Source organism: Phymastichus coffea, unplaced genomic scaffold, assembly GCF_024137745.1.
Source record: "Phymastichus coffea isolate CEN01 unplaced genomic scaffold, Cenicafe_Pcof_1.1 PCOF00110, whole genome shotgun sequence".
Lineage (NCBI taxonomy): Eukaryota > Metazoa > Arthropoda > Insecta > Hymenoptera > Eulophidae > Phymastichus > Phymastichus coffea.
In genome coordinates, this window is record NW_026706921.1 from 227,016 (window position 1) to 253,883 (window position 26,868).

At 38.1% G+C, this 26,868-nt stretch overlaps 3 protein-coding genes across 5 annotated transcripts; 1 reads left to right on the plus strand and 2 right to left on the minus strand.

The window, feature by feature from the left end:
* Nucleotides 1-608: 608 nt before the first annotated feature.
* On the plus strand, nucleotides 609-20,459 carry LOC131670401 (E3 ubiquitin-protein ligase lubel-like). 2 transcript variants are annotated; one of them, XM_058945980.1, is made up of 23 exons: nucleotides 609-687; nucleotides 2,532-2,624; nucleotides 2,940-3,135; nucleotides 3,201-3,487; nucleotides 5,177-5,407; nucleotides 5,491-5,745; nucleotides 5,957-6,432; nucleotides 6,537-6,929; nucleotides 6,986-7,292; nucleotides 7,391-7,607; nucleotides 8,721-9,211; nucleotides 9,494-9,598; nucleotides 9,992-10,108; nucleotides 10,556-10,900; nucleotides 10,979-11,159; nucleotides 11,224-11,315; nucleotides 17,687-17,884; nucleotides 17,955-18,233; nucleotides 18,317-18,406; nucleotides 18,487-18,643; nucleotides 18,797-19,127; nucleotides 19,492-19,660; nucleotides 20,283-20,459. In XM_058945980.1, the coding sequence occupies exons 1-23, from the start codon at nucleotides 682-684 to the stop codon at nucleotides 20,310-20,312; spliced, it is 5,046 nt and encodes a 1,681-aa protein (XP_058801963.1). In that variant the 5' UTR covers nucleotides 609-681; the 3' UTR covers nucleotides 20,313-20,459. The 2 variants fall into 2 exon arrangements, with proteins under 2 accessions (XP_058801963.1, XP_058801962.1); XM_058945979.1 differs by lacking the exon at nucleotides 19,492-19,660 and adding an exon at nucleotides 19,717-19,885 and having other exon boundaries at nucleotides 20,283-20,458.
* On the minus strand, nucleotides 19,191-25,395 carry LOC131670404 (uncharacterized). 2 transcript variants are annotated; one of them, XR_009302454.1, is made up of 4 exons: nucleotides 21,160-21,771; nucleotides 20,426-21,087; nucleotides 19,868-19,976; nucleotides 19,191-19,630 (listed from the first exon to the last, which is right to left on the minus strand). XR_009302454.1 is itself a non-coding variant. In XM_058945982.1 (3 exons), exons 1-3 carry the CDS (start codon nucleotides 25,393-25,395, stop codon nucleotides 20,469-20,471), a joined length of 744 nt encoding a protein of 247 aa, XP_058801965.1. In that variant the 3' UTR covers nucleotides 20,327-20,468. The 2 variants fall into 2 exon arrangements, 1 of the variants encoding a protein (XP_058801965.1); XM_058945982.1 differs by lacking the exons at nucleotides 19,191-19,630; nucleotides 19,868-19,976 and adding an exon at nucleotides 25,365-25,395 and having other exon boundaries at nucleotides 20,327-21,087; nucleotides 21,160-21,253.
* On the minus strand, nucleotides 21,906-24,805 carry LOC131670403 (CTP synthase). The gene is made up of 3 exons (XM_058945981.1): nucleotides 24,393-24,805; nucleotides 23,219-23,842; nucleotides 21,906-23,140 (listed from the first exon to the last, which is right to left on the minus strand). The coding sequence occupies exons 1-3, from the start codon at nucleotides 24,661-24,663 to the stop codon at nucleotides 22,236-22,238; spliced, it is 1,800 nt and encodes a 599-aa protein (XP_058801964.1). The 5' UTR covers nucleotides 24,664-24,805; the 3' UTR covers nucleotides 21,906-22,235.
* Nucleotides 25,396-26,868: the final 1,473 nt, after the last annotated feature.

A 26,868-nucleotide genomic window follows, 5' to 3' on the forward strand; every position in this document is an offset into this window, starting at 1 on the left:
TGTAATGGAAATTAATGACGAGATACAACTAAAATATGGCAGGTACTTCGTAATGTTTTACTTTATATTTTATGCATTCAGAGTATGGTAAAACCATATGTACGTCAGACACCTGCGAGCGCCTCGTTATTGGTTATAGATATGTGGGTTGTCTAATATTAACGCTTCGCAATTGTCATACGATTGAAAGACTATTGAAAAAGTTGTTAGTCTCCTGAGAATTCTAAAGCGTTACTTGCTCTGAAAAGATGTCTCCTCGTTTCTTTCCTACGATGACTTTTGTGCAGCTTTTTACGGAGGAGGCCTCCGAAACAGTTCTTCTGAAAGACTTGAGAGCAATCGCCATCGTCCGACTTATTTTCATCTATAACTGGCAATGAACGAAAAGAAAAAGAAGATATAGAAGACAATGTTCTTAGTGTCTCACGAGTAAAGAGAGACAGACATTTATATTTGCGAGAACGAGGAGAGTCTTTTGGTGGCAGGAGTTCAGTCGCAGCAGCGGCGCATTGCCACCCGAAAATAGCATGATTCTCGGAGCAGTTCTCTCTCTCTCTCTGTCTCTTTCGCGACACGTTCGTACTGAGAGTTTTCTCAGTCAGTCGGCCGACGAAGACGAGGCTCTCTCACACTTTCCGGCGTAGTTTGGTCTGTCTGTCTGCTAGCCTCCGCGTGTGAGCCATGAGCGTGAGTACAAATTTTTGCATTATAACCCGTAAGATGCGCTTTTTTCTTCTTCAAGTGTTGCTCGTCAGTGTCTAATAAGTGAACGTGTTCGCGCGCTCGACAGAGAATTCGAGCTTTCGTTTCGCGATTGAGTTGTTACTCTCTGCGAGAAGAAAGTGAATCAAGTGTTCGCCTAGTGATTATCATTGCAATGGACCATGGACACCATGTTAGAGTATTTTTCTTTTAATGGGGACTTGGTCGTGTTCGAAAGCGCGATGTCCTTTTATAATGCATGCAAAATTTTTTTGAAATCGCGCCTTTACTTTTCAGGCGAAATATTCTACCGGAGAACTCTTTTCTTAGATAAGTTATATTTTACGTGACTCTTAAAATTTGTCGATCCCACCGACTGAAGTGTTCTTGGCAGTGCACGACGAGGCAGTTTTATTAGACGCGGAAACGATATCTATTTCATTGAAATTAATCGCCGGGAATCCTAGAACGTCGAGGATATTCATTCAGCGGCTGGGTCGATCGCTACGTACACTCTCGTTCTCGCGGCCAGACAATCTCGGCAGTATTTATAGGTAATTCTTTGCTCGAGCTCATCTTATTTCACCTGCTCGAATAGAAGAAAAGGCGAGGACAGATCCACCTTCAAAGACGTAGCGCACATACGGAGCATCATTATCAATGTCAGGCACAGCAGATATGCGAAGACTGCGTGGCTTGCAAACTTATTTCCCGTTAAAAATAAAGCTGCTCTACCCTACTAAGCCCAGCAAAATAGAACGAACGTCTTTACTTGGCAGTGGCCGAGCGCGTGTCTCTCCTGTCCCGTGGCAACGCAAAATCAATTCGCTGAAAACGACCAAAAGACGTCGCGTGGAACGACGTTTGCAGAGAGAGAGAGAGAGAGAGAGAGAGAGAGAGAGAGAAGGGGGGGGGAGAGTCTTCGTGAATCGATCGCCGTTGCGTCGCGATCGTTCAATCGATGCCACGCGTAACTCGGCGAGTTCGCTTTTGGGGCTAGTTCGCGGCGATCAATCACGAGTGGCGTGCGACGTCCCGCGTCTCGAGGCCGCGGCAGCGATCGCGACGATATTGGGCTGAGCGACCGCGAAGCGCACGCTATCGTCGGACGCTCCCGTTGTCCTGCGATCGGCGCGCTGCCGCGGCTTCGATATACACGTCGGCGAGTAGAGCTACGCCGTTGGAAGCTGACTGCTCCTTGATCCGCGCGGTCAAGCGGACAATTCGGGGGCATCGGAGGAGCCACTGGCAATCATCATGGAGTCGGAAAAAGTGCATAATGCCGAACACAAGGAAGGAGGAAGGGAGACGAGAGCAGTAGGCTACTTGGTAGCAGCCCACGCACTCTATTTTCGTTGGCCGCGCGACTAGCGCAAGAAAATGCGCGCCAGTTATAAACTCTATAGCTGCGTGTAAGCGAGTATAGGTGTCATCGTCATCACGGGTTCGATGAGCTTCCGAGCGCGGCAAAAATGAGACGGCGGCGGCCGCGGCCTACACTCCGACGCGAATACAAACATCGCGCCGCGGCGAGATCCGAGGTGAATGGCTCCACAGGCCAGTCGTGCCAATTTTTTCTCCTCTCGTTGAGCGGCCGCTTAGAGGACGCGCGCCTGGAATGCTTCTCTCGACTTTGGACGAGCTCGCTTTTCCAATCTGGCCCAAAGGACGTCAAATGGGCGACGCTAAGGGCGAAGACGCGTCGGCCGAGGGGGGCGCGCTTCCGCGACACCTTGGCCGGCGGGACCAAGTCTGGCGCGCCGAGGCATCCTCGCGCGTGTGCCCTACGCGCAAAACTAACCGAAGGTGACGAATTTTGTTTGGTGCAGAATCCCGGAGCCGCGGACAGATGGCGGCCGATGGCCATTTCCAATCCGTCGAGCCGACTTAGGACGGCCCGCTCCATGCCTCACTGGGTCTTGGTAAGAATAGATTTTTGTTTCGATAGACACGCGCGCGCGCGTACACGGACGCCCGGCAGCGGCGCAACTATTAATAATCGACGTAGTTGGGCGCGAGCGAGGCAGAGCTCGCATTATGCGCTTCCAACCTGTCTCGGTCTAATTCTACCAAGCTCGCGCGGGCGCGGGATCGCCGCGCGCGATCGAAAGAAAGACGCGCCTCTCTGGCCGCCCGGTCGTCGACTCTCTCGTCGCGGACCCGCGCGAACGTCAGCGAGGCGACGAACGGGGCTGCGCGGCATTCACGAGTCGCTTTCGCTTTGAAAACGCACACAGCAGGCCCAGCAGGCAGACGAGAAGAAGCAGTCGGGCCCGCCGCCGGCCCCGAAAGGCCCGCCGCCGTCCCTGTCGGGAGACTGCGGAGATCCGGACTACGAAGTTATCGAATTCCCGTCCTCGAACTCGAGTAAGCCGCTCGCCGTCGGTCGCAGCAACGGCAATAACCACGCGAGGCCTCCCGTTTTCGCGGCAGGTGCGTATCGACCGTCAGTCGCTCGCTTCGCAAGTCCGAACTGAATGTCTGCCGTTCGCAAGCAGGCAGCATGATCAACGGCCACACGAAGCCCGCCGCGAGGTGCGCACTGTGCGGCAGCGAACCAGGGACGATACGTTGCGACAACTGCGTCCAGGTCTATTGCGACAGCTGCGACGAGGCGAATCACAAGCATCCGAGGCGACGTAGCCACGCGCGTCGCCGCATCCAGCCGGTTTTATTGGGAAATGGCGCCGCGGCGAGGCAGGTCAAACCGCCACTGCCGCCGAAAGGTGACACTGGTGGACCACCACCTGTGCCACCACCTCGAAGAAATCGTAGGGCTAATCAGGTAGGATGTGCCGTTATGTGACGGCCGAGCGTACTCGATTGCAAAATTACCAAGATATTGTACGATTGCACTATGAAAGCTGTGTTGCCTTGCACGCTTACGTGATTTTCGTGTATTTTTGGCTGATTTAAATTAGAGTATTATACTCGTCGCTAACGCGGCGTCAGCTCAGCTATTAATCCACTTTCAAGTCCTATATCGAGACTATCTATCGTAGCGGATTTCTGGAATATCGGCTGTGCAGTTTAAAGAACGCCACGCAAATGTTGAATCATCTATGAGATGAAGAATAATAATTTCCTTCGTCAAGTCGGAAGTGGGTTTGCTGCGAAAATTCTCTTGGCCACAGTCATTTTTCATAGTGCAATGTATCTATTACACATTCAGCTTTCTTCGAATATTTCACCGATTGCATTTCTTACGTACCTACTTTAACGCAACCTTTGCGCAATTAATATCCTTAGCTTATTTGTCAATTGTAACTACATGTATGAGTGAGATACCGGGCTGAGACGATCAATTCTGAGTGATTGATTCATGAAAAAAGAAGAAATATTTTCACTTCAACGTCGAAGATGCCTTTCACCAATTGTAGAATTTTGTTAATGTTTATATATTTTTCTACAGCTGCAAGCTGTGATTAAAGACAAAACAATGTGATAAATTAGGATACATTTCGAATTAATTATCGGTCGATTATAGTTTTTAAGACGTTACAGGGTCTGTCCGGAAGAAATTCCATGATATAATATCCAATAATAGACCTAGCCCATGCGCACCCGTCGAAAATAAGCCAAAAGCAAAGCGCAACAACATCCAGTCCAAGTGTGCAACCGGAATCTCGATTTTCATTCTGCCTTATTTTCCTCGCTCCTTTTGCTTTCTCTCTATTATAGGCTTACGAGTGTCGTGTCTCTGTCAACCGGACTTTTTGCTTTTTATCCGTTTTATTTCATTGTTATATTTTTAAGATTTCTATCGATTGTTATATCTCTCTTATATACGTTTTATATGTGTCGATTTATTCCTTTGTATAATATTCTTGTGAATTAATATACGTTGCTGTTACAAAAACAATATCAGCCGTATTCACTGAAATGATCCCTTACCTCGCATTTCGGGAAAAGTTTTTTTCTTTTTTTGAAGATATTGCTGATCGACTTTTAATATCAGTTCGGAGCATTTCTCGTTGAATATTTTCGAAATTCAGTGAATATGGTGATATTTTTTTGTGCTATTTCATCATTTACTTATACGAACGATTCACATATTTTGCTTTAGTATCGGTTTAGTAGCCGCTCGTTTATCAAAAAATAATAATTTAATATATTTATTAATACTGATTGATAGACAATTGTTTAATGCTCGAGATCTTTTACATCAATGATTGCTTGAATTTTACGTTTGATAGCTCTCGATGCCAAGTATCTTCAAAAAACTTTTCCCTCGCAACTCCTTGCAATTTTAAATTTTAATTTCAAATCCATCGATTTATTTGAATAGTAATTAATTTATATTTTATTTTATTACATCCAACTATCTTGATATAAAATACAACATTTACTAAACTCTATTTGTCGCACAATTCTGCGTACTGAAATATCGAGGAAATATTTCGGTCATCAGATCAGATCCATTGGGACGATATGCTTGATAATAAGCAACAAACTTTCCTAACGAATCCTCTAGTCAAAACTACCACAAATGGGTTTTCCACCAATGGACTCGAGCAGATCATCGACATTACGACGTAACGTAGTTGGTTCGGCAACGACATTAGCGCGACCGTTACCACCACCACCCACGGAGGCCGTACTCGCTCAAGCTGCCAGGAATGCCGAGGTCATGCAAACTAACGCCCAAGAAATGATGAGGGCACAGCAAGACGGCAATAACACGGACAAAATGACAACTCTCCAAGTAACAAATGACACGTTAACTCGCGCCGACAATCTCGCTGCGATGAAAAAAAAAAAAAAACACAACCGGCAAATGTCTTTCAGGAGAGGTATCGCAGGTACCAAGAGGCAATGCGCGCACAAGACGCCAATCGACGAAGGCACCCGTCGATAGACATAACGCCGGGCAGAGACAGCTGTAGTCCAAGACCAGCGAGTATGCAATCGCAACGCCACAGTCTCGCTTCGCCGCCACCGCCGCCACCGCCGCCACCCGCACCTGCGCGCAACATCATGCAGTCGGCTAGCGTGTGCGATCTGAGCGCCGCTGGCGTGTGGCTCAATACGGGCATGCAACAGGTGATTATTTTATTGTTTCTTCGCTTTTATCAAGTTGCCAGGGCGTCACCGTGTACTTGTCAAATTGCGACCCTTGCCAATCGCAGTGCTATAAGATAATTCCAATTTTGATTTGCTAATTTTGCTCGTAATGAGTAGGTGGGGGGTGGAGCCATAATGTCTCTATCTGGGAGCTTATAAGCAGTGCGCCGTATGAATACACCTTTTACAGGCTCAGTCGGTGGCGCATTTGAACGCATTGAACAATCCTTTGATGTGGTATCCGTCAGCTGTTAATCCATGGGATCAATCGCCAGTTCTTGGCGGTTCCAATCTCAGCTTGAACCAACCGATGTGGCCTGGTTATCCAATGGGTTATGGACCACCGTCGCATCTATTACCGCCCCATTATCCGATCCCATCACGATCCTACAGTCCAGCAAGAAGTGTCAAGTCGACCGGTAGGCGATCGAAAGCTGCGTCGCCGTCACCGAGTATGAAATCGAGGAAATCAACGGCGTCGACGAGATCGAGATTGAGAAGAACGCCAAGTTCGCCGAGCGATGCGTCTTCGGAGAATTCGGAGGATTCGGATTTCGACGACAGGGTGTCGAGAAGTTCGAGGCACAGGAGAGACAGCATCAGCAGTGCTAGGACTTCCAGAGCGAGGGCTTATCATCAAGATGAACTTTCCAGAAGAGGAAGGAAGTGAGACTACTTTTCTACAGCTCGTTTTTTTCTTATTTTCTTTTTTTTTTTTTTTTTTTTCGTATTATGAAGGCGCCATGTCACTCTTGTATTCGTTTCGGCAGCAGATCAGAGGACAGAATAAATAGCCTGGAGGGGCAATGGATCGCCAATCATTTTCCGACTAACGGTGACCACATTCGCGAGCCAATCGACGATGATCGTCGCTCACTCGATCCTCGACTCTTGGACGAGCAAATGCGATTCAGTCGCGCGGGAAGCGTGCAAGCTCAACGTAGCGGTCAGAGTACCGACGACTCGGCAACTGGTCAACGTTATAAGGCAAGGATGACGAGCTCTTCGGACGATTACGTGGATAAACACGCGTCATTGCCAAGATCAATGTCTAGAAGATCGCAACAGTGCAGGAGGGATACGTCGGAAGAGAGGAGGCGAAATGCCAAGTTATCGTCCTTTGATGAGTCGGACAGTTTGGATCATTCAAATAGAGAGTTAAGGTAATAGAGTTCAGTTTCTTGGTAATTTTTATTTGAATTGAATTGTAATTATTTAGTAGGAACTATCAAAACGAGCAATACAGACAACGAAGTACATCGTCGCCACCGCGAGACAGACGTCCAAGTCGAGGTCAACGAACGCGGTCGCCAACTCCTGAGAAACATCGGAACGTTGAAAAATTACCATCGAGGTCATCGACTCCCGAAAAACAATCAACGAGGGTACCGGATAAAACATCTACGCTCGATAGACGCAGCTTTAAAAGTAAAGAGAAAAAGCCACCAATGGCCCCGGCCAACGATCAGAAGAAAAATGAGATGCCAAAGAAGAATGGAGATGTCACGAGAGATTTTATGTCGGAGGTAAGTGAACTGTATTCGAATCGACGAAAAAATTCTTGTAATTGAACTGATCATTGATAAAATATGAGTTACTGATGGCGTAACAATTAATTTGGTAGGTGATGAAAGGTGAGTGGGCGTGCGAACATTGCACTTTCCTCAACGACCCCAAAGATAAAATTTGCGCAATCTGTTGCAAAACGAAAGCGAGCGCTTTACCGCCACCGAAACCGGATGACGAAGACGACGACATGGAAGACTGCCTGAAAAAATTGAAGCTTTTGAACAATAATAATGTCGAGTCATCTGGGAGCATGGACAACGGCAAGGGCAAAGGTAGAACGAGGCGAAAGATCAGCTTTTCCTTCGGCACCAAGTTTACCAAGTGATTCAAGAGCGATGTGCTTGCAATGTACACATGCGGGTTGTTTTTGTTCTTTTTTTTAGCGTATACGTAGAGTTATTGGATTGGAAGATTGTTGTATGGGAATTTTATTATACGGGGATAAAGGCATGCAGGCTGAAAACAATTTCTTTTTTTAGTAGAGACTCAAAGACTTTTTCGGATAATTTTTTTTCACACTTATTACAATTGTGAATGTATTTGCTGTGGTGGATTTTGTGATTTACAGTAAAAATATTCACGTATTATGGATTTTACATTCAGGGCATTTAATTATAAAGTAAATGTCCAAGAAGAAAGAACAATTGATATAGTTCCAAGCAAATTGTCATCTGTAAAATAAACTGTGATAATAGAAAAATAGTATTTTGAAGTTATCTATAACGTATCAACTATTTCAACCTCAAATTATGCCTCTATCCTTTTGTTATATAAATCTCTAACGTAAATTTTATGCAAATATTTTCTACCGTTTTATAAAGATGATGTCTGTTTGTTGTAGCGAACCTCACTCTTAAGAAAAAGCAATCCAACGAATGTACATTCTTGAATGAATAATAAAACTTCGTATGACGTTTTCACATTGTATGCCATAAGGCGAAAATGCAAAATCGTGCTTGGAAATGACTAGCGATGATTTTACCTTCGAATTAGATTATTCATTCAAGTTGCTAAACTTCAAGGACGATCGTGCATATAGCCTTTCCTCTTTGAATACACCCATTACTCGTATTTCCCGTTGTCCAATATTCGCTTTCATAGTTTGTTTATAAATTTATATTTATATTTATTTTGAATCTTGAAATTAAACATCCTTCGCACAGTTAAAATTAAACAACATATTTAGTTTTTGTTTGTAAGAAAATTTTCAGCGTCGGAATAACCAAAGCTAATACAATTAAAATGAAAACGACAATAACTGTTATTTTTATTTAATTTTTATAATTTCATGAAACCTAGACAATTATTTTAATTAAGTGAAAAACTGAGCCTTTAGTTCTAAAATAATTTTTAAAATGTCAGTCTAAACATTACATTCGTTTCAGATGATAGCATCATGAAAGAAGAACAAACCGAAGTATCTGAACCTATAGACAGCTCATCCACAACAAAATCACAGGAGTCTATAAGAATTCAAACTGCCACTGCTGTCGGACCGAAAACACAAAACACATCGAGAGAAACATCATCTGTAGCTCTGCTCGAAAAATACGATACTCCAAAAACCGACATGAATAATGCTGAAACAGTATCGAGTGAATCTTCAATGCACAATAGCAATACGGAGAAAGAAGTAGAATGTAAGCCTAAAATGGCATCAACTGAAACATCAACGGAAAGTAAAGAAGCAGAAAAACTAAATGTAGTATCGACTGAGATGTCAACGCAAAGTGAAGAAAAGACAAAAACGGAAGCAGTGTCTGAACCTATGAGAATAAAAAATGAAATTGTAAAGGAGGAAGATACGATGAAAGAGGTAAAGAGCGTGACTGTTTCTACGGGCACCTCACCACCCCCGCAAAGTATCTCAACACAAGTGAGTGCATTAACTATATTTTAACACATTAATTTATCTGTAACAGTAACAAAGGTAAAATATGGTTATCTTACTGATCAGTTTCTACTTATTCTTTAAATGGTTAAACACTTCATCGAATAACTTCACGTCATCAGTTGTTCAATTCAATTATTCTTGTAAATAACATTATATTTTTTGAGACTGACATATAAATGTAATATTGAATTTTATCAATAAATCATCAATTGACTAGTGAGAGAAAAATTATAATCATTAATTCTGTTTTTGTAATTTTTATAGACTTACGAAGATCCAATATGTTTGAAAGAAAGGGACGAGACATTTCGACGGGCAGCTTCACTCGCACCATCGAAGAGCTCAACGAAATACGACAGCGATTCAGAAGTACGTTAGCCACATTCGTAACCCATAGGATATCTAATTACCAAATAAGTATTAACTAACTTAATGCAATATATAATTTACAAGTCGAAAACATGTATTACTAATGTCTACAAAAAGTCTCGAATAAATTAAAGACGTACATAGCATAACATTGAAAGTTTGCTCTTAATTGATCAACGACGTTCAACCATAGTGTCAGCGACATTATTCATTATTTATCGAGCATTCATTCAGTCGGGAAATTGATTTTTAGCACGATGTTATCAATCGACAGATGAACCATCGTAATTGCAGGCTATTTCGTGATACATAGATTTACATCAAGTCTATTTGTTCTTAGCCGAGAGGCTAAGCGAGTCTCGTTTACGAATCGGTTTCGAGCGTGTGTTTTAGGATGGTAGATTCCCGAGCAGTCCAGACATTTACAATGGCAGATCGCGCGGCAGTTTGAGGAAGGAAAGGGTCCGAAGGAATTCACTCACCTCGCCGCATCATTATTATCGTTCCAGGGTAAAATCAGCAACGATCAAACGACTTTCGCGGCTTATTAGCAGATATATTATTTTCACTTGTGTTGCTTCTGTTATTTTTAGTTTCAGCTTAATATACGCTTTTTTCTATATTGATTCCATTAACTATCTCACTTATGTAATAAATTATGACGTATTACAGCGTTGTGCACTAATCACCTAGTAATAATTTTCTATCATTAGGTTTGACCCATCAATAGAAATTCCATTTCTCTTCAGCATAAAGCAATTTTCATTTTGATATTTTCATTACTATTGAATCATCTAATCACTCATTAGCAGCATTGAGTGTATGTTTATGTGCGTGCGAAGATATACTTCATGAAATCCTACTCTACTAAATTGTTTTTGTCTACTTCATTCACGTTGTACTGTACGCTTAATCAAGAAACTCGTAAACGATACGAAATCTTCTATCTTATTGTAGGAGCCAAGTCAGCCTCGTTACGAGCCACCTCCATGTGGCTCAATTCTTCGTCAGGGTCTGGAGCTAGTGGAAGTGATGCGTGAAGCCGAACATCGAGGCTTTTCAGCTGATGACATTCAAGTTGCATTGGTACAAGATCCGAACAATCCACTAGACTGGCTACGTACTCAGTGGCCTAATCTCGTCGAAACTGTACAGATACTTGCCACAACTCGTGGCAAAGATCTGAGTGAAGGCAGCGGCATAGGGCATGTCAGTGACATAGAAGCTAAGGAGGTTCTGAGGCTGGCCAAAGGAGATATGTGGATTGCGGTTGCGAGTGCTATTCAGTTGCGCCAGAGAAAGGTTTGCTAATCTTATATGATTCGACATAAACGGATGATAAACGATTTAGAATTTTCAAAAGGAGAGCTTTCATTTTAGTGTCAAAATATCATGGCAAAGGGAAACTTTACTATTAACAGCGTCATTGCCGCCCTCGATAACAATGCTGGCAATGAAGAAGATTCGTTACTCGAACTACAAAAGGATCAGTTGAAGCCGTTTCTCATGAGAATATGGGGACCACCTACCGGAGTGGAGAATGAAGAAGCTGCACCATTAGGTTGCGTACATAATATTCGATATTTCGATTTCTCAAAGCTAATTTTCCGACTCATAAATTTCAGTGAGAACGAAAGTTGACGACTCCACGATTATGAATCAACGGAAAATACAGCAAAAGCATCAAGAACAAGAGGACATAGAGGCGAAAAATCAGGTAAATAACACAGGCACGACAGACATACACACTGACTTCCAGCGGCAACTCGCCGCGCTGCGTGAACTCACTGCTAATTTGGAACATGAGGGTCAACAGCCGGACGTGGTGGTACGGACAATCGCTCAATCGCCGGAACTTCGCACCGAGATAGAAATGCTAAGAGGAGCTTCCATTAAATTAGAAAAGGAGTTGTTGAAGTTTGCTGAAAAAGACATGGAAGATGATATTAAGATGCAAAAGGAAGCTGAAGAGATGAAAGATACCAAAGCTAAGCAAGATAAAGATGTTGAATTAGAAAAAATGAGCGAAACACAGAATGTTTTACAAGAGATAGTAGAAGCTAATACATCAAAAAAAGAGAACGTGCAAAGCAAATTAAAATCTACATCCATCAGAAATAATGAAGAAGTTACGAATATACCAATTAACATTAATGACAATAATACAAATCAGTGTCTTGCTATTGAAAATCGAGAGATGTTACCTGCTGAATCACCGTCAGGTCATAATAAAACAAACGGAAATAATATAAATCGAGATATAAAAACTTATGATCCTATGAAAATTATTATACCTAATCAGGTAGTAACGCCTGTAGTTGGGGATTTGAAGGAAGCCAATAACAAAGAAATAAAAAATGATAGTGAAGAGGTGTTTAGTGAAACCATTAATGAAAGAGAAGAGAGTAATAAGATTGAAGTAAATGTAATTGGAAAAGAAGATGAGTTATCCATCAATAAAAGTGATATTGTTACAGAAATCTCAAATTATGCAAATGTAAAAGACGAAATTATTACATCTGATAATTCTATGGAAACCATCCTAACCGATAACTCTCAACCAACATCAAGATTAAATAAATCTATAGAAAATGAATATTCTAATGACTCTGAAAATAAAACGGATAAACCTGAAGCAGTACAACAATTGATGACAGCAATGAAGATGTTACCAGAAGGACTACTTGGTCAAATAACAGCGGCACTAGGAATGTTAGCACCCAACCTTCCAGATGAAAACACTAGTGCAGACAATGTAAATATTCAAACGACGATGCCAGAAGAAATTGATAAAGAACCGTCTACTGTGCAAAAATTAGAAACAAAATCTTTCGATGAAAACACTGATAGCAGTGGTATTAAAATAAATATGAAAAGTTCAAAGATAAGCGCTTGTACAAATATTACAAACGATCTAACGATGATATCAAAAGAGATTAAAAAATTTTCAGATGAAGACACTAGTAGCAGCGATATCAAATTAAATGTAAGTAATCAGTTACAAATGAGAAACACCAGCGCGAATAATTTGAGTGATCCAATGATTATGTCAATAGAAGTTGAAAAAGAAGCGTTTTCTCAAGCACTAGAAACAAAAAATAAACAAAGCATAATAGTTGACGATGAAAATAGAAATGAAGACATACAAAAATCTGATTCATCTAATCAAGTAACTGAGAATGAAATTGTTGTCGATTATGATACGCATAATAAGGTACAGGGAGGTAATCAAAATAATAGTACAGCTACGTCTAGAGAGTATTTGGAATTGAAAAATAATTCAGAGGAAGTGGCAACAAATCCACTAAACAAGGATCAATTTATTTCTAGTAATGTTGATTTTTCGGTTAATATTGCCACTACAAAAAATAGTGAACTTCAAAAATCTGAAAATTTGACAGCAGATTTACCGTACTTAGTCAATAATACCATTAAAGAAAATACCACTATCTCTGCAGGTGAGTCTAATAATAAATGGAAAAAACACATTGAATCAGAAATTGATGCTACGATAGAATCTAATACCAAAATTGAACCTATATTTTCTGAAACTTTAAAAGCTTCATCCATCGATGAAAAAACAAATCATATCTTTGCTCAAGAAACAACAAACCAACTTGGCTCTGACTTGAAAAATGAAGGACACAAGAATGCACTTCTAACACCAATCGATCAAGAACTAGCACCAGACACATCAATAAAAGTGGTATGTACGAGCACGGCTTATATAGAAATATCTAATTCCGTCTTAAATTTGTCGACTGATCAAACAGAAATAGAAAACATGCGGGACACTATCAATATCACTTCTGACAGTAATCTCATTGATTCTAATTTTCTATCTCCCGTTCCACAAAGTCATTGCATTACAAATTCCATATCCGAGGAATCTTTAAAAAGCTTCGATAATTTGAATCAGAGTATAGATGATACTTCATCATCTGAGGAATTTTGTACAGTTCGTGAAGACAACAGTTTGATAGATTTGGCAACCATAAGCTTGCAGCAAGCTATGGAAGATAATGCCAATGATAATATAATTGACGAAGAGGACTCGTCTGTCAGTAAGATATTGAGCTCACATCATTCATCCGATGACATCATCACAACTAACGCTGTACTAATACTGTCACCGCTAAAGTCATCGTCCAGTGAAAGCTTAATACACATTTTATCAAAAGTTATTCAATTAAGTTCGAATGATGACAAAAAAGTAAATAATAAAATTGATGTTGAAAGTAAAAGTACGCTTCAGGAAAACAGTATAGATATACAGGATCAGGCGGAGAGTAAACAGTCAGATTTCGAAAAAAATTGCAATGAATTATCTGTAACGGAAAAGAAACGTACGACTGATTTTACCGTTGTTTCGTGTTTGGCGAATTCAAATACACAGTCGAGTGACAATTTTAATAACGAGTCAAGTTCTGGGGAAACTTCACTTTCATTGGATCTTGTTTCAGATTCAGTTGCGACAAGCGGAATGCAGCTAACGTTAGGAAATGCGAAACAAGAAACTGATGCACAAGATGTAGAATGTTCTAATGGTTTAAATTTAAAGAATAGTGACGAACTATCAAGGTGTACAACTGTTCCACAAATTTTGAGCTTGGAAGAAATGAAAAATTATTCGAAATCAGAATCTCACTTTGAATCAATTTGCACTGCAGAGTTAGGGAAGGAAATAATGATACCTATTGAAACGAAAAAGGAAAATGAAATTCCGATATCAATCGCTGCAATGTCTGAAATTCAGAATGATCCATCTGTAATAGATAAAGTATTGAACTCCCTTGCTAAGAGTGATAGTTGTGATTTAGAATTTGTAGATGCAAGAGAAGACATCTGTCTAGAAATAAAACCAGATGAGAAACTACTAAAAAATATTGAAAATGATCGGCTGAAAGATAAGCTTGTTCAAAACGTTGTAACTGCCAATAAAATAGTTGAAAGTGAGTCTTCAAATAAAAAGGTGGATAGAACGGCACCTTTAATTACAAAAACACAAAAACATATACCGAGGCCTCAAGTTTCTAGACAATTAAATTCGCAGAAGCAATTGAACAAACCTAGACCTAAATCTCCGATGAAAAAGTTAGCAGTAGGCCGAAGATCACCTGTAAAATATTTGAAAAAAATACCTACTGTAACTAGAAATGGTCCGTCAAAATCTATCAATCCTCCTAAAATTTTAAGTATTCAAAATAAACCGATTTCTCGATTATCCCCATTCAAGCCGCTCATTGATAGAAACAAGTTATCAACGAGGACCCCTGGAGTTCAAAATGGTAATGTGAGAAACGATTCCAGAAGCAAAACAAATAATGTCATGATCTTTAGAACACAAGTCAACCAAAAATTCCCTGTTCAACCAAATAAAATTGTTCATTCATTAGTTCAGAATCCGGTAAAACCTATAAATGCAAATAATAAAACGCAAAATCTTAAAAAACAGGTTTATAAGCGCCCTGAAGTCACGTACCCTTCAAAAATACCAGTATTTAAAGGTTTGAGACGGATTCCCGCGCAAAATATTTCAATTACTTTACAGACTCCATTGGATACGAATATAATTAAACCATCAAATATTATATTCAAATCTTGTGAAACAAGCTTGTTTAAAAAATTCACACAAACCCGACAACCTATAAATAATACATCAAAAAAAACTTGCGAAACTGAAAAGTTCGATGATCAGGTAATTGAACATAAAAATTCGAAAAATTCTGAAACACTTGAAAGAACCACCTATAAAGATCTGATAGATTCTTGCAATATATCTTGTGAAGATGCCTATGATGATAAAGAAGATACGTGCGAAGATATCTGTTTCGGTAAAATTGATATAGTACCTGAAGTAAAAGAAGAGACTCAAAAAAACTCAAATTTAAGTATACATTCCAAAATTGACAATGTGGTTGATACTAATACTAGTATAAAAGTTAATAAAAATATGAAAATGGAAGAACTAGTTGAACAAAATGATATGCCACCTTCCAATCAACAGTTTAATATACCCATGGAAGATGAATCTAATGAAAAAAAAAACAAGGAAATTCTTGTGCAAAATATTAATGGAACAAATGTAAACGCAGCAACGATAAATTTAAAAAAGGAAGAGAGAAATGCAAGTGATATTGGAAAACATAGTGAACAAGAAGGAGAAATTTTAATTCGTATGGAAACAGAAAATTTAGAAAATGTTAAGAACAAAAATGAAGGAATAAAAGGCAAAACAAGTAAAGAAAACGAAGGGCCAAACGAGGAAGAAATAGATAATATCCAAGGAAGAAAATCTGAAAAAAAAGAAAATGATGAAGTAGAAGAAGAATCTGGGAAAAGCGAATCAGAGGAAATCGAAGAAAGTGATTTAGAAGGAAGTGAATCAGAAATAGAAGTGACCGAAAACGAAGTCACTGATTCCAGCAAGGCTTCTGGCAAAGAAGAGATTGAAAAAAAAGTAGAAGTAGAAGAAGAAACTGAAGAAAGTACAAGCGGAAATACAGAAGACATAGTAGAAGTCAGTTACAACGCCGACACAGATGATGTTGAAGAAATAAGCGCGGACGAAGAAGAAATCAGTTCGTTATCTCACGATTCAGCGGATGTAGAGAAAATGCTTGAAAAAACTTTAAATCGAATCAAAGCTGAATTATCTGATTACAATTCGGATTCGGAGGAAAATAAAATTGAGCCAGTGAACGAATTAACTACAGAACTTCAAAAACGTGAAGAAGAAGCCGAAGAACAAAACGGAGTAAAAAAAATTGAACCCGAAGAAGAACATATATTACCTGCGACAGTAAGTACAGAACTGGATTCAACGGGTGAGCTAGTTGAAGATCCAAAAGAAACAAGCGCTAATTCTGCCAATTCAGAGAAACCAAAAGTCGTTCACTCAAAGTCAGAAACAGTCGATTCAAACAACAGCCCTCCAAAACCGAAGAAACGTTTCTCTTTGGTAGCGAGTTTTATCGAGCAATTCGAGGGTGAAAAAAAGCCACGACAGCGTTACAGGAGAGACAATAAAAAGACGGACAAGGAGCCAAAACAGGAGTCGACCCCCATGAATGAACGGGAGGTCAGTAGTTCGCGAAATTTCCAAATAAGATGCAAAAATCCTGGCTGACCAATGTCTACAAAAAGAGCTCGATAATAAGCCAATAACAGCGCCCTTTTGCTGCTCGCAAGTAACGCTCATGCGCATATAACACAGCGATCTATAAAGATGGGAAGAAAACAAGCAGCAAAAGCAAATTGTCCTTTGATCCTTGGTTTTGACTTGAGCCTGTTGCGTATTTTAATAGATTAAGAACGATTAATTTCACTGATCATTTATTGTCATTAAAAATTAATATTCATTAATCTTCTTTTCTTTTTGGTGAGTATCTTTCTCAACTAACGAATTAATTAATGCTATCGTTCATCGTACATTTACCACTGATTCTTTGAGAAACCACACTACGAAAATGATTCAGAAAACTCTGTCACACATTTGCATAAGTATTATAGATTATAATACAAGCAAGTGTATCATTTTCGTTGAGCTTCAAAGTAAAAACAATCTCCTAAATATTCATTGGAATAATAAACGCGTCTCAAGGCAAAGGGCTCGATTATAGACGTTGGTGCATCTTTATTTTCTTTGTCTTTTTTGAGTTTGTCACCATTGTCACCGCATGTTCCACATCTTCACTACATTAGTCCATCTCATGCATATTTTTTTAATTTGAAGCTCGCATCTGTCACTAGTGTTCATCCTGATCGTATGCAATTGGTGTCGTTATCATCATACGTATATTATACATCCCGATTCAAAATTAGGAATACCCATTCTCATTCCCAATGTATCAAGCAAATGTCACAAAATTATTCGATAATATTTATAATCAATCCGGTCAATAATAGTGTTATAAAATCCAAGTTCCAATTAAATGTAAACTTGATTAAAAGATCGCATAAACCGCAGTTTGTAATTTTCCTAGCACTGAATACGTATAGAACATCCTTAATTTTTTACTTGCTCCTACTTCAAATCAAACATTTCTTCAAAGTCGATATTTGACAGGAGTAATCTCGACTTCACAGAGAGTCGCCCGACGACTGTTAGCCGAAGGTAGAGCATCGAGCTACGAGGAAGCTGAAATCGCGGCAAGCCTATTATCTTTCAAATTCACCGACGAGGAGTCGTTGCACGCGGCAAAGCAGTGTACCAGCGTTGAGGCCGCTCTCGCTTTTCTACAACAGGAGTGCGAGCTGTGCACAGGCCGATTCGCCATGAGTCAGGTATACGATTCGTACCCATCCACTTGATACCTTTGTTGCGATATTAAATTGACGAGAAATAACTCGACAGATGATATCGATGCTGAAATGCACGCACCGCTGCTGTAACGAATGCGCAAAAAACTATTTTACCATCCAAATAAGCGACCGCAACATTATGGATGCGGTGTGTCCATTTTGTAAGCAGCCAAACTTGATCGATGCTACCGAGGACGAAGTGCTGGAGTATTTCAGTATACTTGACATACAAATGAAGACGCTTCTTGACTCACCTATCCATGAGTTGTTTCAAAGGAAACTCAGAGATCGCACGCTCATGCAGGATCCCAATTTCAAGTGGTGCGTTCAGGTAATTGAATAATTTGCAACAATACTTAAAGTTAAAATAACGTTGGAAAACCATTGTCAACTCTACGCTTGCTCTGTTATTAGTGTTCAAGTGGATTCTATGCGGATCCAAATGCGAAACGATTGATTTGTCCTGACTGCCGATCTGTTACGTGCGCATTTTGTAGAAGACCGGTAAATACTTGAGATATTGATTTAGTCAGAAGTCGATCGACGTGAAACCAATAAATAAACTGATTTGATTTTGTGTCAAGTGGGAAAAGCAACATGAAGGCATCAGTTGCGAGCAGTTTGCCGCGTGGAAAGACGAGAACGATCCCGATAACCAGGCCAAAGGATTAGCTCAACACTTGGCTGATAACGGAATCGATTGTCCGAAGTGCAAATTTCGATATTCCTTATCACGTGGAGGTATACAATTGTATTTAAACAAAGCAGCGTTTATCGATACGTAGAGCAAGCTTTACTTTACCGCAGTTATCTTCGGCACTTCTTTATTTATTTTCTTTCATACGTTAAATAGCCCCTAAAAATTCTATCCATCTATCACTATATAATTCATAGGTTGCATGCACTTTACGTGCAGCCAGTGTAAGTACGAGTTCTGTTGTGGATGCGGTATGAAGTTCGTTATGGGTGCCAAATGTGGAGTGAGCCCATATTGTGCGAAACTCGGTCTGCACGCGCATCATCCACGCAATTGCCTCTTCTACTTGCGTGACAAAGAACCTTTGCAACTTCAACAGCTACTAAAGGAGAATAGCGTGGAGTACGACACGGAAGGTATCTATGGTTTTCGAAAGTGTAAAGTGCAGCTACAAAAGGAAACTCCTACTGGTGTTGTTGACGCCGTTTGCAATTCCGACGTTATCGAGGGACATGCTGGACTGTGCAGGTAAATTACATTCTTTTAGGAATAACAAAAAAACAAAATAATATTTATTTTGAAAGTCTTGTCAACAAATATAGATTGTTTCTTATTGTATAAATACAAAATTAAATTCCTCTTTTTCATAATACATACATTGTAAATTTTCGGATAACAATTTACAGTTCTGGTGGAAAAAATAATTTCATGATTTACCAGAGAACTTTAATTAGACATCAAGCGACGTCCGAAAGTTCATAATCATTTTATAAAAATAAAAGCTCATTTGTCAAATAAAACAAAGATTTTCAAACGTCAGTATAATGTCATAGTTAAGTCATCAATAATTCATTGAAACGATAAAAATGCTTTTTTGAATGGTAAAACTCAGAATCCACTATATCGAGTACCTGGTGCGCAAGGTGCGCGAGTCCCATCTCGAACCATTAGCTTTGCTGACAATCGATGACCTCGAGGCATGTGTACTTCGTGCGGGTTTGAAGTTACCGGCCAATTGGTACGGTCGCGATCTGCACGAATACCGTGACGATTTAATCGAGGTAATTGCGAACCGTTTTTATTAAAATTGGGTTTGTGCGTTGCTTTTTCCCGGTAGGCAGCATTACGTCGAGTACCTGGCGAGCTTGGTGCTCAAGCACAGGATCGACCCTGTGGCGATCTTCGATCTGAACGACGCCAGGCAGGAGTTGCGCCGTCGGGGAAAAGTGCCGCCTACCAAGCTGCAACGCATGACCGAGCAAGATTACCTCGACGCATGCATTCAGGTGATCCCTCACTGTCTCATTGCTTCTTTTTTTGTCCTTGTTATCCTCTTCAAGCCACGTCTTCTCCATGAACGGCTTGATTTCTCTTTCTCTGAAATTATTCATTTTAGTTTTTTTCACAATTTTGATTATACTTAACTTTTTTGTTAATCAAATGATGAGAAAAATTGACTAAGACGAACATTTCATCATAATTGTTTGTAAAGTTATTCTTTATCATTTTTTCATTCATTTGTTTCATGTTTCAAATGAAATCATCTCTGCAATTCATTTAGTATCTTGCTTCATTAAACTACTCGAAAGCTTTTAACAATTGCTTGTATTGGAACTGAGTAACTAAATTCGTTTTGTGAATAACATTCTTATTAACAGAATCATTATTGTGCTCTACTTCCAGATTGTAAGAAAAGAAATTCCATTGGATTAAGAGAAGCAAGACAGAAGAAATCATTTGATGGGCGTTTCAAGTTTCGTGATATTGATCAAACTTGTCATTTATTTATTGTATTAAAAATAAGATAGTAATTTTAAGATACATACCACATCAATTTGTAGATATATACTGCATTGACCTTTTTCTTAGTTAATAAAGTTCTTCAAGAAAATTGCTTAGACTACTCTTTGATTTTTTAGCTTTACTGTTGTTTAGAATATTATTTAATTTATTTATATTTAATTTTTTCACTTTTTGTAGTGGTGTTATTTCTCTTTTGTATGGTTTTTTTACTTTTACTGTAATAGGTGTTGAAACCAAAGGTATTTTTTTTTTCTCTCTTGCATCGGGTGTATTGAAACCCGATAAGTCTAAACCAGCACTTTTATCTTTTACTTTCTTTTTTTTTTTCTTATGATGAGCTGTGTTGTCATTTTTTTCTGTACTTTCTTCAACAAGCTTTGGCCTTTTTGGTTTAGTAATACTGATTTCAGTATCTTTAGAACATACTGAACACTTTTTCACCACTTTGTTCATCCTGTTTTTTAAGCTTTTCTTTAGTAAAGTCGCTCTAAACCTGGATAGTCTATTGTCTTCAGCACTTGACCTAATTATTTGTTTTACTGATTTTGAGCAAGCGTTAGCTGGTTTAATTCTAGTCTGAGATTCATTTTTTGACCAAAGAGAACCACAGTGCGAACACATAACTGATGGTCCAAAAATTTTTTTTGGTAGTTCTAGTTCTTGAGACATTCGTCTACAGCGTTCTCTAATATGAAATATAACGAAATAACTACAGCTTATTTGTAAAGTAAAAAAAATGTTTAATTAATAAACTTACACAAAGTACATTCTATAGCTATTAGCTCCTTTTCCGTCGAATTTTGACAAACATTTTGTAATATTCCACCAATGTATTACTTCATTCATTTTTACTTTATTCACAGAGCATTAATAAACTTATTATTTATTATAAAATAAATCTTTTGGCAAAGTCAACCTCAAATTACAATTTCATAACGTGTAAAACTCTTTTTACTGATTGTCTAAGGCATATATGTTACTACACAATGCCTTATGGTCTTTTAATGAAAAATTATTCACAAAGTGTGGATAAAAAAGTACTTTTATCAGTATTAGACAGAATATCACGTACCACCGGCATGATATGGAAAATGACTGTTGAGCGTAACAGTTTTGAGGTTAGGTTACTTCACACGCGTGTTGTTTACCATTACTTTTCAATATAGTTTCAACCCACGTGCTGACGTACTCTGTGCTCAAGCTCTACAATCTTAAATTTTTTCCTGCATTGAATAGTATATATGTAAAAATATAGAAACTTCTTATTATTACATTGTTTAATACTGCATGTATACAGAAAAACTATATAAATGGTTACTAATAAGTATGCATGCTTATCATAGAGCAATATCATTCAATGTATAAAAATAATGATAATATTAATTGCAATTTTTTCTATATTAAATATTTTAATTGGAATTTAACAAAAAAATCAAATATTTACAAATCTTAAGAAAAAATTTTTTATTAATTTTACATTTGCTCATTCTGATATATTATCGGTTTTATAAGTACTTGGCTTTATATGAAAATTGTAATAAAATGTAATTCTTTTAGTCAAACAAATATTTGGTCTTAAAATATTTATATGTCAAACTCTTTATATTTGTATAAATACATATTAACACTGTCACTGTAGATTGATATTTTATAGTTATCAAAAAGTAGTATAAAATTCTTGATTTATCACAAAATAGTTTATTTAAAAAATGTTTCAAACTATCTAACTGCATTTTCAAAATTTTAAATGTACGATAATAAAATATAAAATGTAACTAAACACACTGTAGTAATAAAAAAATATAAAAACAATTAGTCCTACTTATTCTATCTCTACTTTTTTACTACTATTGATGTTTTTGTAGGCACAATCAATTGTGGATTTTGTTTTACAAATTCTATTGTAGATCCTTCATCTGAATCATTGTCACTCAATTGTGATGGTGACAAATTACAACCTTTTTCTAAGTAAGGCTTCAATTTTCCTACACTAGCTAAAATCAAACCTAAGAATGGAGGTGAGGGCACCATTGGCCTTGTCAAATATTCAGGATGAAATTGAGTTCCAACATAATAGTTATGATTTTCCAGTTCTATTATTTCCATTCGAATATTTTCTTCGTCATGGCCAACAAATTTCAGGCCTGATGCCTCTAAGTCTGTGATATATTTTGGATTGACTTCATACCTGTGTCTATGTCTCTCATAAATAATTGATGAATTTCCATATAATTGTTTTAGAATGGAATTTGGGCTGACAAATCTTGTTGGTCTCTTACCCAATCTCATGGTACCACCCATATGACCTTGATTATGTTCTGGCATATCAATAACTACTGGATTTTTACAGTCTCGATCAAACTCTATACTATTGGCATCCTCTAAATTTAATACATTTCTAGCATATTCTATGACTGCAACTTGAAGACCTAAACAAATGCCTAGTAGAGGTTTATTATGTTCTCTACACCATTTGCAAGCTTCAATCATTCCATTGATTCCTCTCTGGCCAAAGCCCCCTGGAACTATAATACCATCAACGCTACAAAGTTCTCGCCATGCTTCGTGATATGCAACTGCATCTATATTCTTTGTTTCTGGTTCTAAATTCACTGCATCAATGAATTTTAAATCCAATTTATAACTTGCTTTGATTGAGGCATGTTGTAAGGATTTTATTACAGAAGCATATGCATCTTCTAGTTTGGTATATTTGCCAACTAAGCCAATTGTCACAACTGCAGAAAGAAAAGATTCCATTAAACATAACAATAAGATTTTTCAGATTTGATGTTTAAAAAATGTATCCAACATACCTTTATATAACTGATCAACACGCTCAGCAAGATTTCTCCATGTGTTCATGTACGTCACAGGGAGAGGTAATATAATATTTAACTTAAGTCTGTCATCCAAGAATTCTATAATACCCTGACTCTCCATCAAGAGAGGAACTCGGTAAATGGAAGAAAGATCATGAATGGTAATGACTTGTTCAGGTCCAACATGACAGAAATTGGAGATCTTATCTTTAATTTGATCATTGATTGGTTTTTCAGATCTACAAATGATAAGATCTGGAGATAGACCTAGACCTCTTAATTCTCTGACACTTGATTGTGTAGGTTTTGTTTTTGGTTCTCCTGTTGCTTTTGGAGATGGCACAAGTGAGACATGAGCTACACAGAAGTTTTCTCTCTTAACTCTAAATTGAAATTGACGAAAAGCTTCCACAAACGGCATTCCTTCTATGTCACCTATGGTTCCTCCTAATTCTATTATGCAGACTTCTGGTACTTTTCCATCAGTGGTCACTGGCTGCTTGGCAACTCTTTCAACCCATTCTTGAATTGCATCAGTTATGTGTGGCACCACTTGGACTGTTTTGCCTAAATAATCACCCTTACGTTCTTTCTTGATCACATGTTCATAGATTTTTCCTACACAATAATACACTTAATTAATATCAATGTTGAAGTATATCTATCTAAATTTGTTTTAACAGTCTTGATCAAATATATGCGCAGCTAATAAATATATAAAACCTTGAAAAAGTTAAAAATAGAGAACAAGAAGTAATATATATGTTACTGCTTTAAAATGTCAAATTTATATAGTGATCTAAAACTTTTTACTAAGAGCTGCGAAAATCCGACATTCAGCATTTTTTCGCCGATATTTGAAGCTATTTCATAATTAATTTTTTTTCATTATTTTTAAAATTTTTTTCATCATTTTGGAATAATGTGATAGTAGACGCGACTCTTCCTGCACTTTCCTAAATTTATCATATTCTTTTTCGTTCGATAATACTATTAAAGTGCTGTTAAATCATTTGGCAGTGCTCCAACACACAAAAATGCTATAAGACGTAATTAAATTATTTGTCACTCAAGACGTAGTAAATGCGCCATTAAAAATAAAAGAAAAAGAACATGTGCTTCGTCTATCTGTTACAAACGCTATGCAAACTCTATGAACATTACTTACCCGTAGTTATGTTATTATCCTTGTGAAGAACAACATCAAGGAATCTCTCGTAGTTGCCAAGATCAAGGTCGACTTCACCACCATCGTCGAGAACATAGACTTCACCATGTTCGTAAGGGGAAAACGTGCCAGCGTCGATATTGATATAGGGGTCGATCTTAATGGAAGTTACATGGATGCCGCATGATTTAAGAATGGTGCCAAAGCTACTAGCAATCACACCTTTGCCAACTCCACTTATCACACCACCAGTCACGAGGATATACTTCATTTTCAACGACGCGGAACAATGCGGAAGGAATCTAAGAAAAAACTAAAGTGTTGATTCGCGTCTTCCTTCGCAGAAAACACGTGGTTGACTGCAGGTTGACTGCTGCTTGGCATGGGACGTCGAATGTGAGAGATTAGGAAGCCGCCAGTGCCGCGCGCGTGGGAGAGCTGCCAACTTAATCGCAAAAAAAGGCGCGGTCGTGTGTAATCTTTCCCCTGACGTAATAGCTTTTTTATCGCGCCGTTGTTATACATCTACTAAGTTCAAGGCTGCCGGGGGTGATTCTGAAAAGGGTAAATTTTTTGTCTTCTTGCGCTTTCATAATGTGCTCAAACGTAACACATAGGTAGCTTATACCAACTTCGATGTTCGTTGAAATAAGTATAATCAATTGTGAGATGTAATTCTTTTTAAAAGCTGTTCTGATTGAAACATCAGGGATTTGTCAAAAGAAAAGCGTCGTATGTAATACCAGTAAAGATAAGCACTTATAGAAGGTCAGGTCAATGTATAAGGACTTGTAGTTCCTCGTTGACCGTGGGATGGCGCACGTATGATCTAGAAAGACGGTTTTGTAGCCGGGAAGCGACAAGAGAAAGCTGCACTTGAGAAAACACTTCTCGGCTCGATTTTGAGCTTTCTTATTACCATGCTGATTGGCAGACTCTGATAAACTTTGATTAAAGTAGGCCGATTTTCACAATTCAAAATCGAAAATGATTCTTTTGCCATACCGAAGCAATTGGTTTTAATTAAATCCAATACAACCTAGAAAAATTTTAGTATACGGTTAATTGGCTTTTTTAAATACACAGTTAAAAAAAGGCCGATAGCAGGGATCTCAGCACTCGAGTGGCCGTTTCCAGTAACAATTTTTTTACCTGGCATCAAAAAGGTTAGTCTACTAGAATGTTAGTAAATAATTTTTTAACAAATTATTTTCAACAAAATAGTGAAGAAGTACCTTCGCGTAAAAGATCATTTTCTCTCGTTTTTGAATTATAAAAATACAACTACTTTCGAAAATTGTTAATTCAATTCAATTGGGTCATTAAACTAAATAATGAAAAATATTATTCCATAATATGATTCTATAATATTTTTTATTATTGATATAAAAAAATCATGAGTAGAATTTGTGAACATAATTACTACTAAAAAAAATTTATGTACAATCAAATTATGTAATATATTTTGTACATGTTTCCTATAAAATAATAATTTGGTTATGTACAATAATAAATACTTTTAAATATTTGAAAAACATTTAGATTTACATATATTCATAACGTGTGGAATTTTCCGTGACAATTAGATTTCATAATTAATTACTTGGTAGAAAACTATCGTGTCAATAATATTTAAGTTTTTAGTAAATGTTATTTTATTTTATATGTTCAATTAAAACGTTGTTGCATTCCCTCATGTTCAATAAAACACATTTCAAAATAATGGTTGAATGATATCGCGTAGAAACAGTATTCGTACAAAGCGAACTATAGGGAGCATGCGCGTGCACGAAATGCTAGTGTCGATTATAATTTTTTAGATTTATAATATACTTATTGATTACTTTTAAAGTCAAATGAGCAAATCAAATCAGCTCGGGGTAATGTTTTATAATTTATTACATTTAGAATTTCCATTTAATGCAAAAGATAGAGATGTTTAAAATCGTTGGGAAAATTATTGTCTTTATTATTTTTTTACATAGAAGCTAAGAATAGGAAAATAACTCTAACCCAGATGTACAGAGCAAATCTAAATCTTTCGATTGGTATATTTATATTTAATTTAGCATTAATTATAAAGGCTGGAGCGGGGGGGGGGGAGGTCGCTGTTAGCAACGAAGATAACGCAACGAAATGTTAATTAGTCAAGCTGGACCAAGCGCTCCGAAAAATTATATACATCACATACAATAGCTTTTTTAGGCGGCGACAGTGGCGCCATTTCATAGCAACATGAGTTACCAATGCTACGGGCCGCGTTACTTGTTAGGCAGCCGCTACACACTTGACTGAGCAACGAATACTATTCTAGTCTCGATTGACTGATTGTGAGTGAACCTCCATAAGACCTGTCCTTCTATAAGCCTCTATCTTCGTTGGTAATATTTATCTAGATGCAATTACGTCTCTACAATATTTTCTCGATAGATTACGCTATAGTTACCTTATTGTTAGTAGTGGCACGATTAATTTT

Bases quoted from the DNA above. Each gene is read 5' to 3' on its own strand.
- LOC131670401 (XM_058945980.1), top strand. The intron at 10,109-10,555 runs GTAAAATCAGCA...ATCTTATTGTAG, and splicing joins ATCATTATTATCGTTCCAGG to GAGCCAAGTCAGCCTCGTTA. The intron at 19,128-19,491 runs GTAAATTACATT...GGTAAAACTCAG, and splicing joins GGACATGCTGGACTGTGCAG to AATCCACTATATCGAGTACC.
- LOC131670403 (XM_058945981.1), bottom strand. From the start codon at position 24,663: ATGAAGTATATCCTCGTGACTGGTGGTGTGATAAGTGGAGTTGGCAAA. The intron at 23,843-24,392 runs GTAAGTAATGTT...ATTATTGTGTAG, and splicing joins GGATAATAACATAACTACGG to GAAAAATCTATGAACATGTG. The intron at 23,141-23,218 runs GTATGTTGGATA...TTCTTTCTGCAG, and splicing joins TGTTGATCAGTTATATAAAG to TTGTGACAATTGGCTTAGTT.
- LOC131670404 (XM_058945982.1), bottom strand. From the start codon at position 25,395: ATGGCAAAAGAATCATTTTCGATTTTGAATT. The intron at 21,254-25,364 runs GTGAAAATCGGC...CTGTGAATAAAG, and splicing joins ATCATTTTCGATTTTGAATT to TAAAAATGAATGAAGTAATA. The intron at 21,088-21,159 runs GTAAGTTTATTA...ATTTCATATTAG, and splicing joins AGCTATAGAATGTACTTTGT to AGAACGCTGTAGACGAATGT.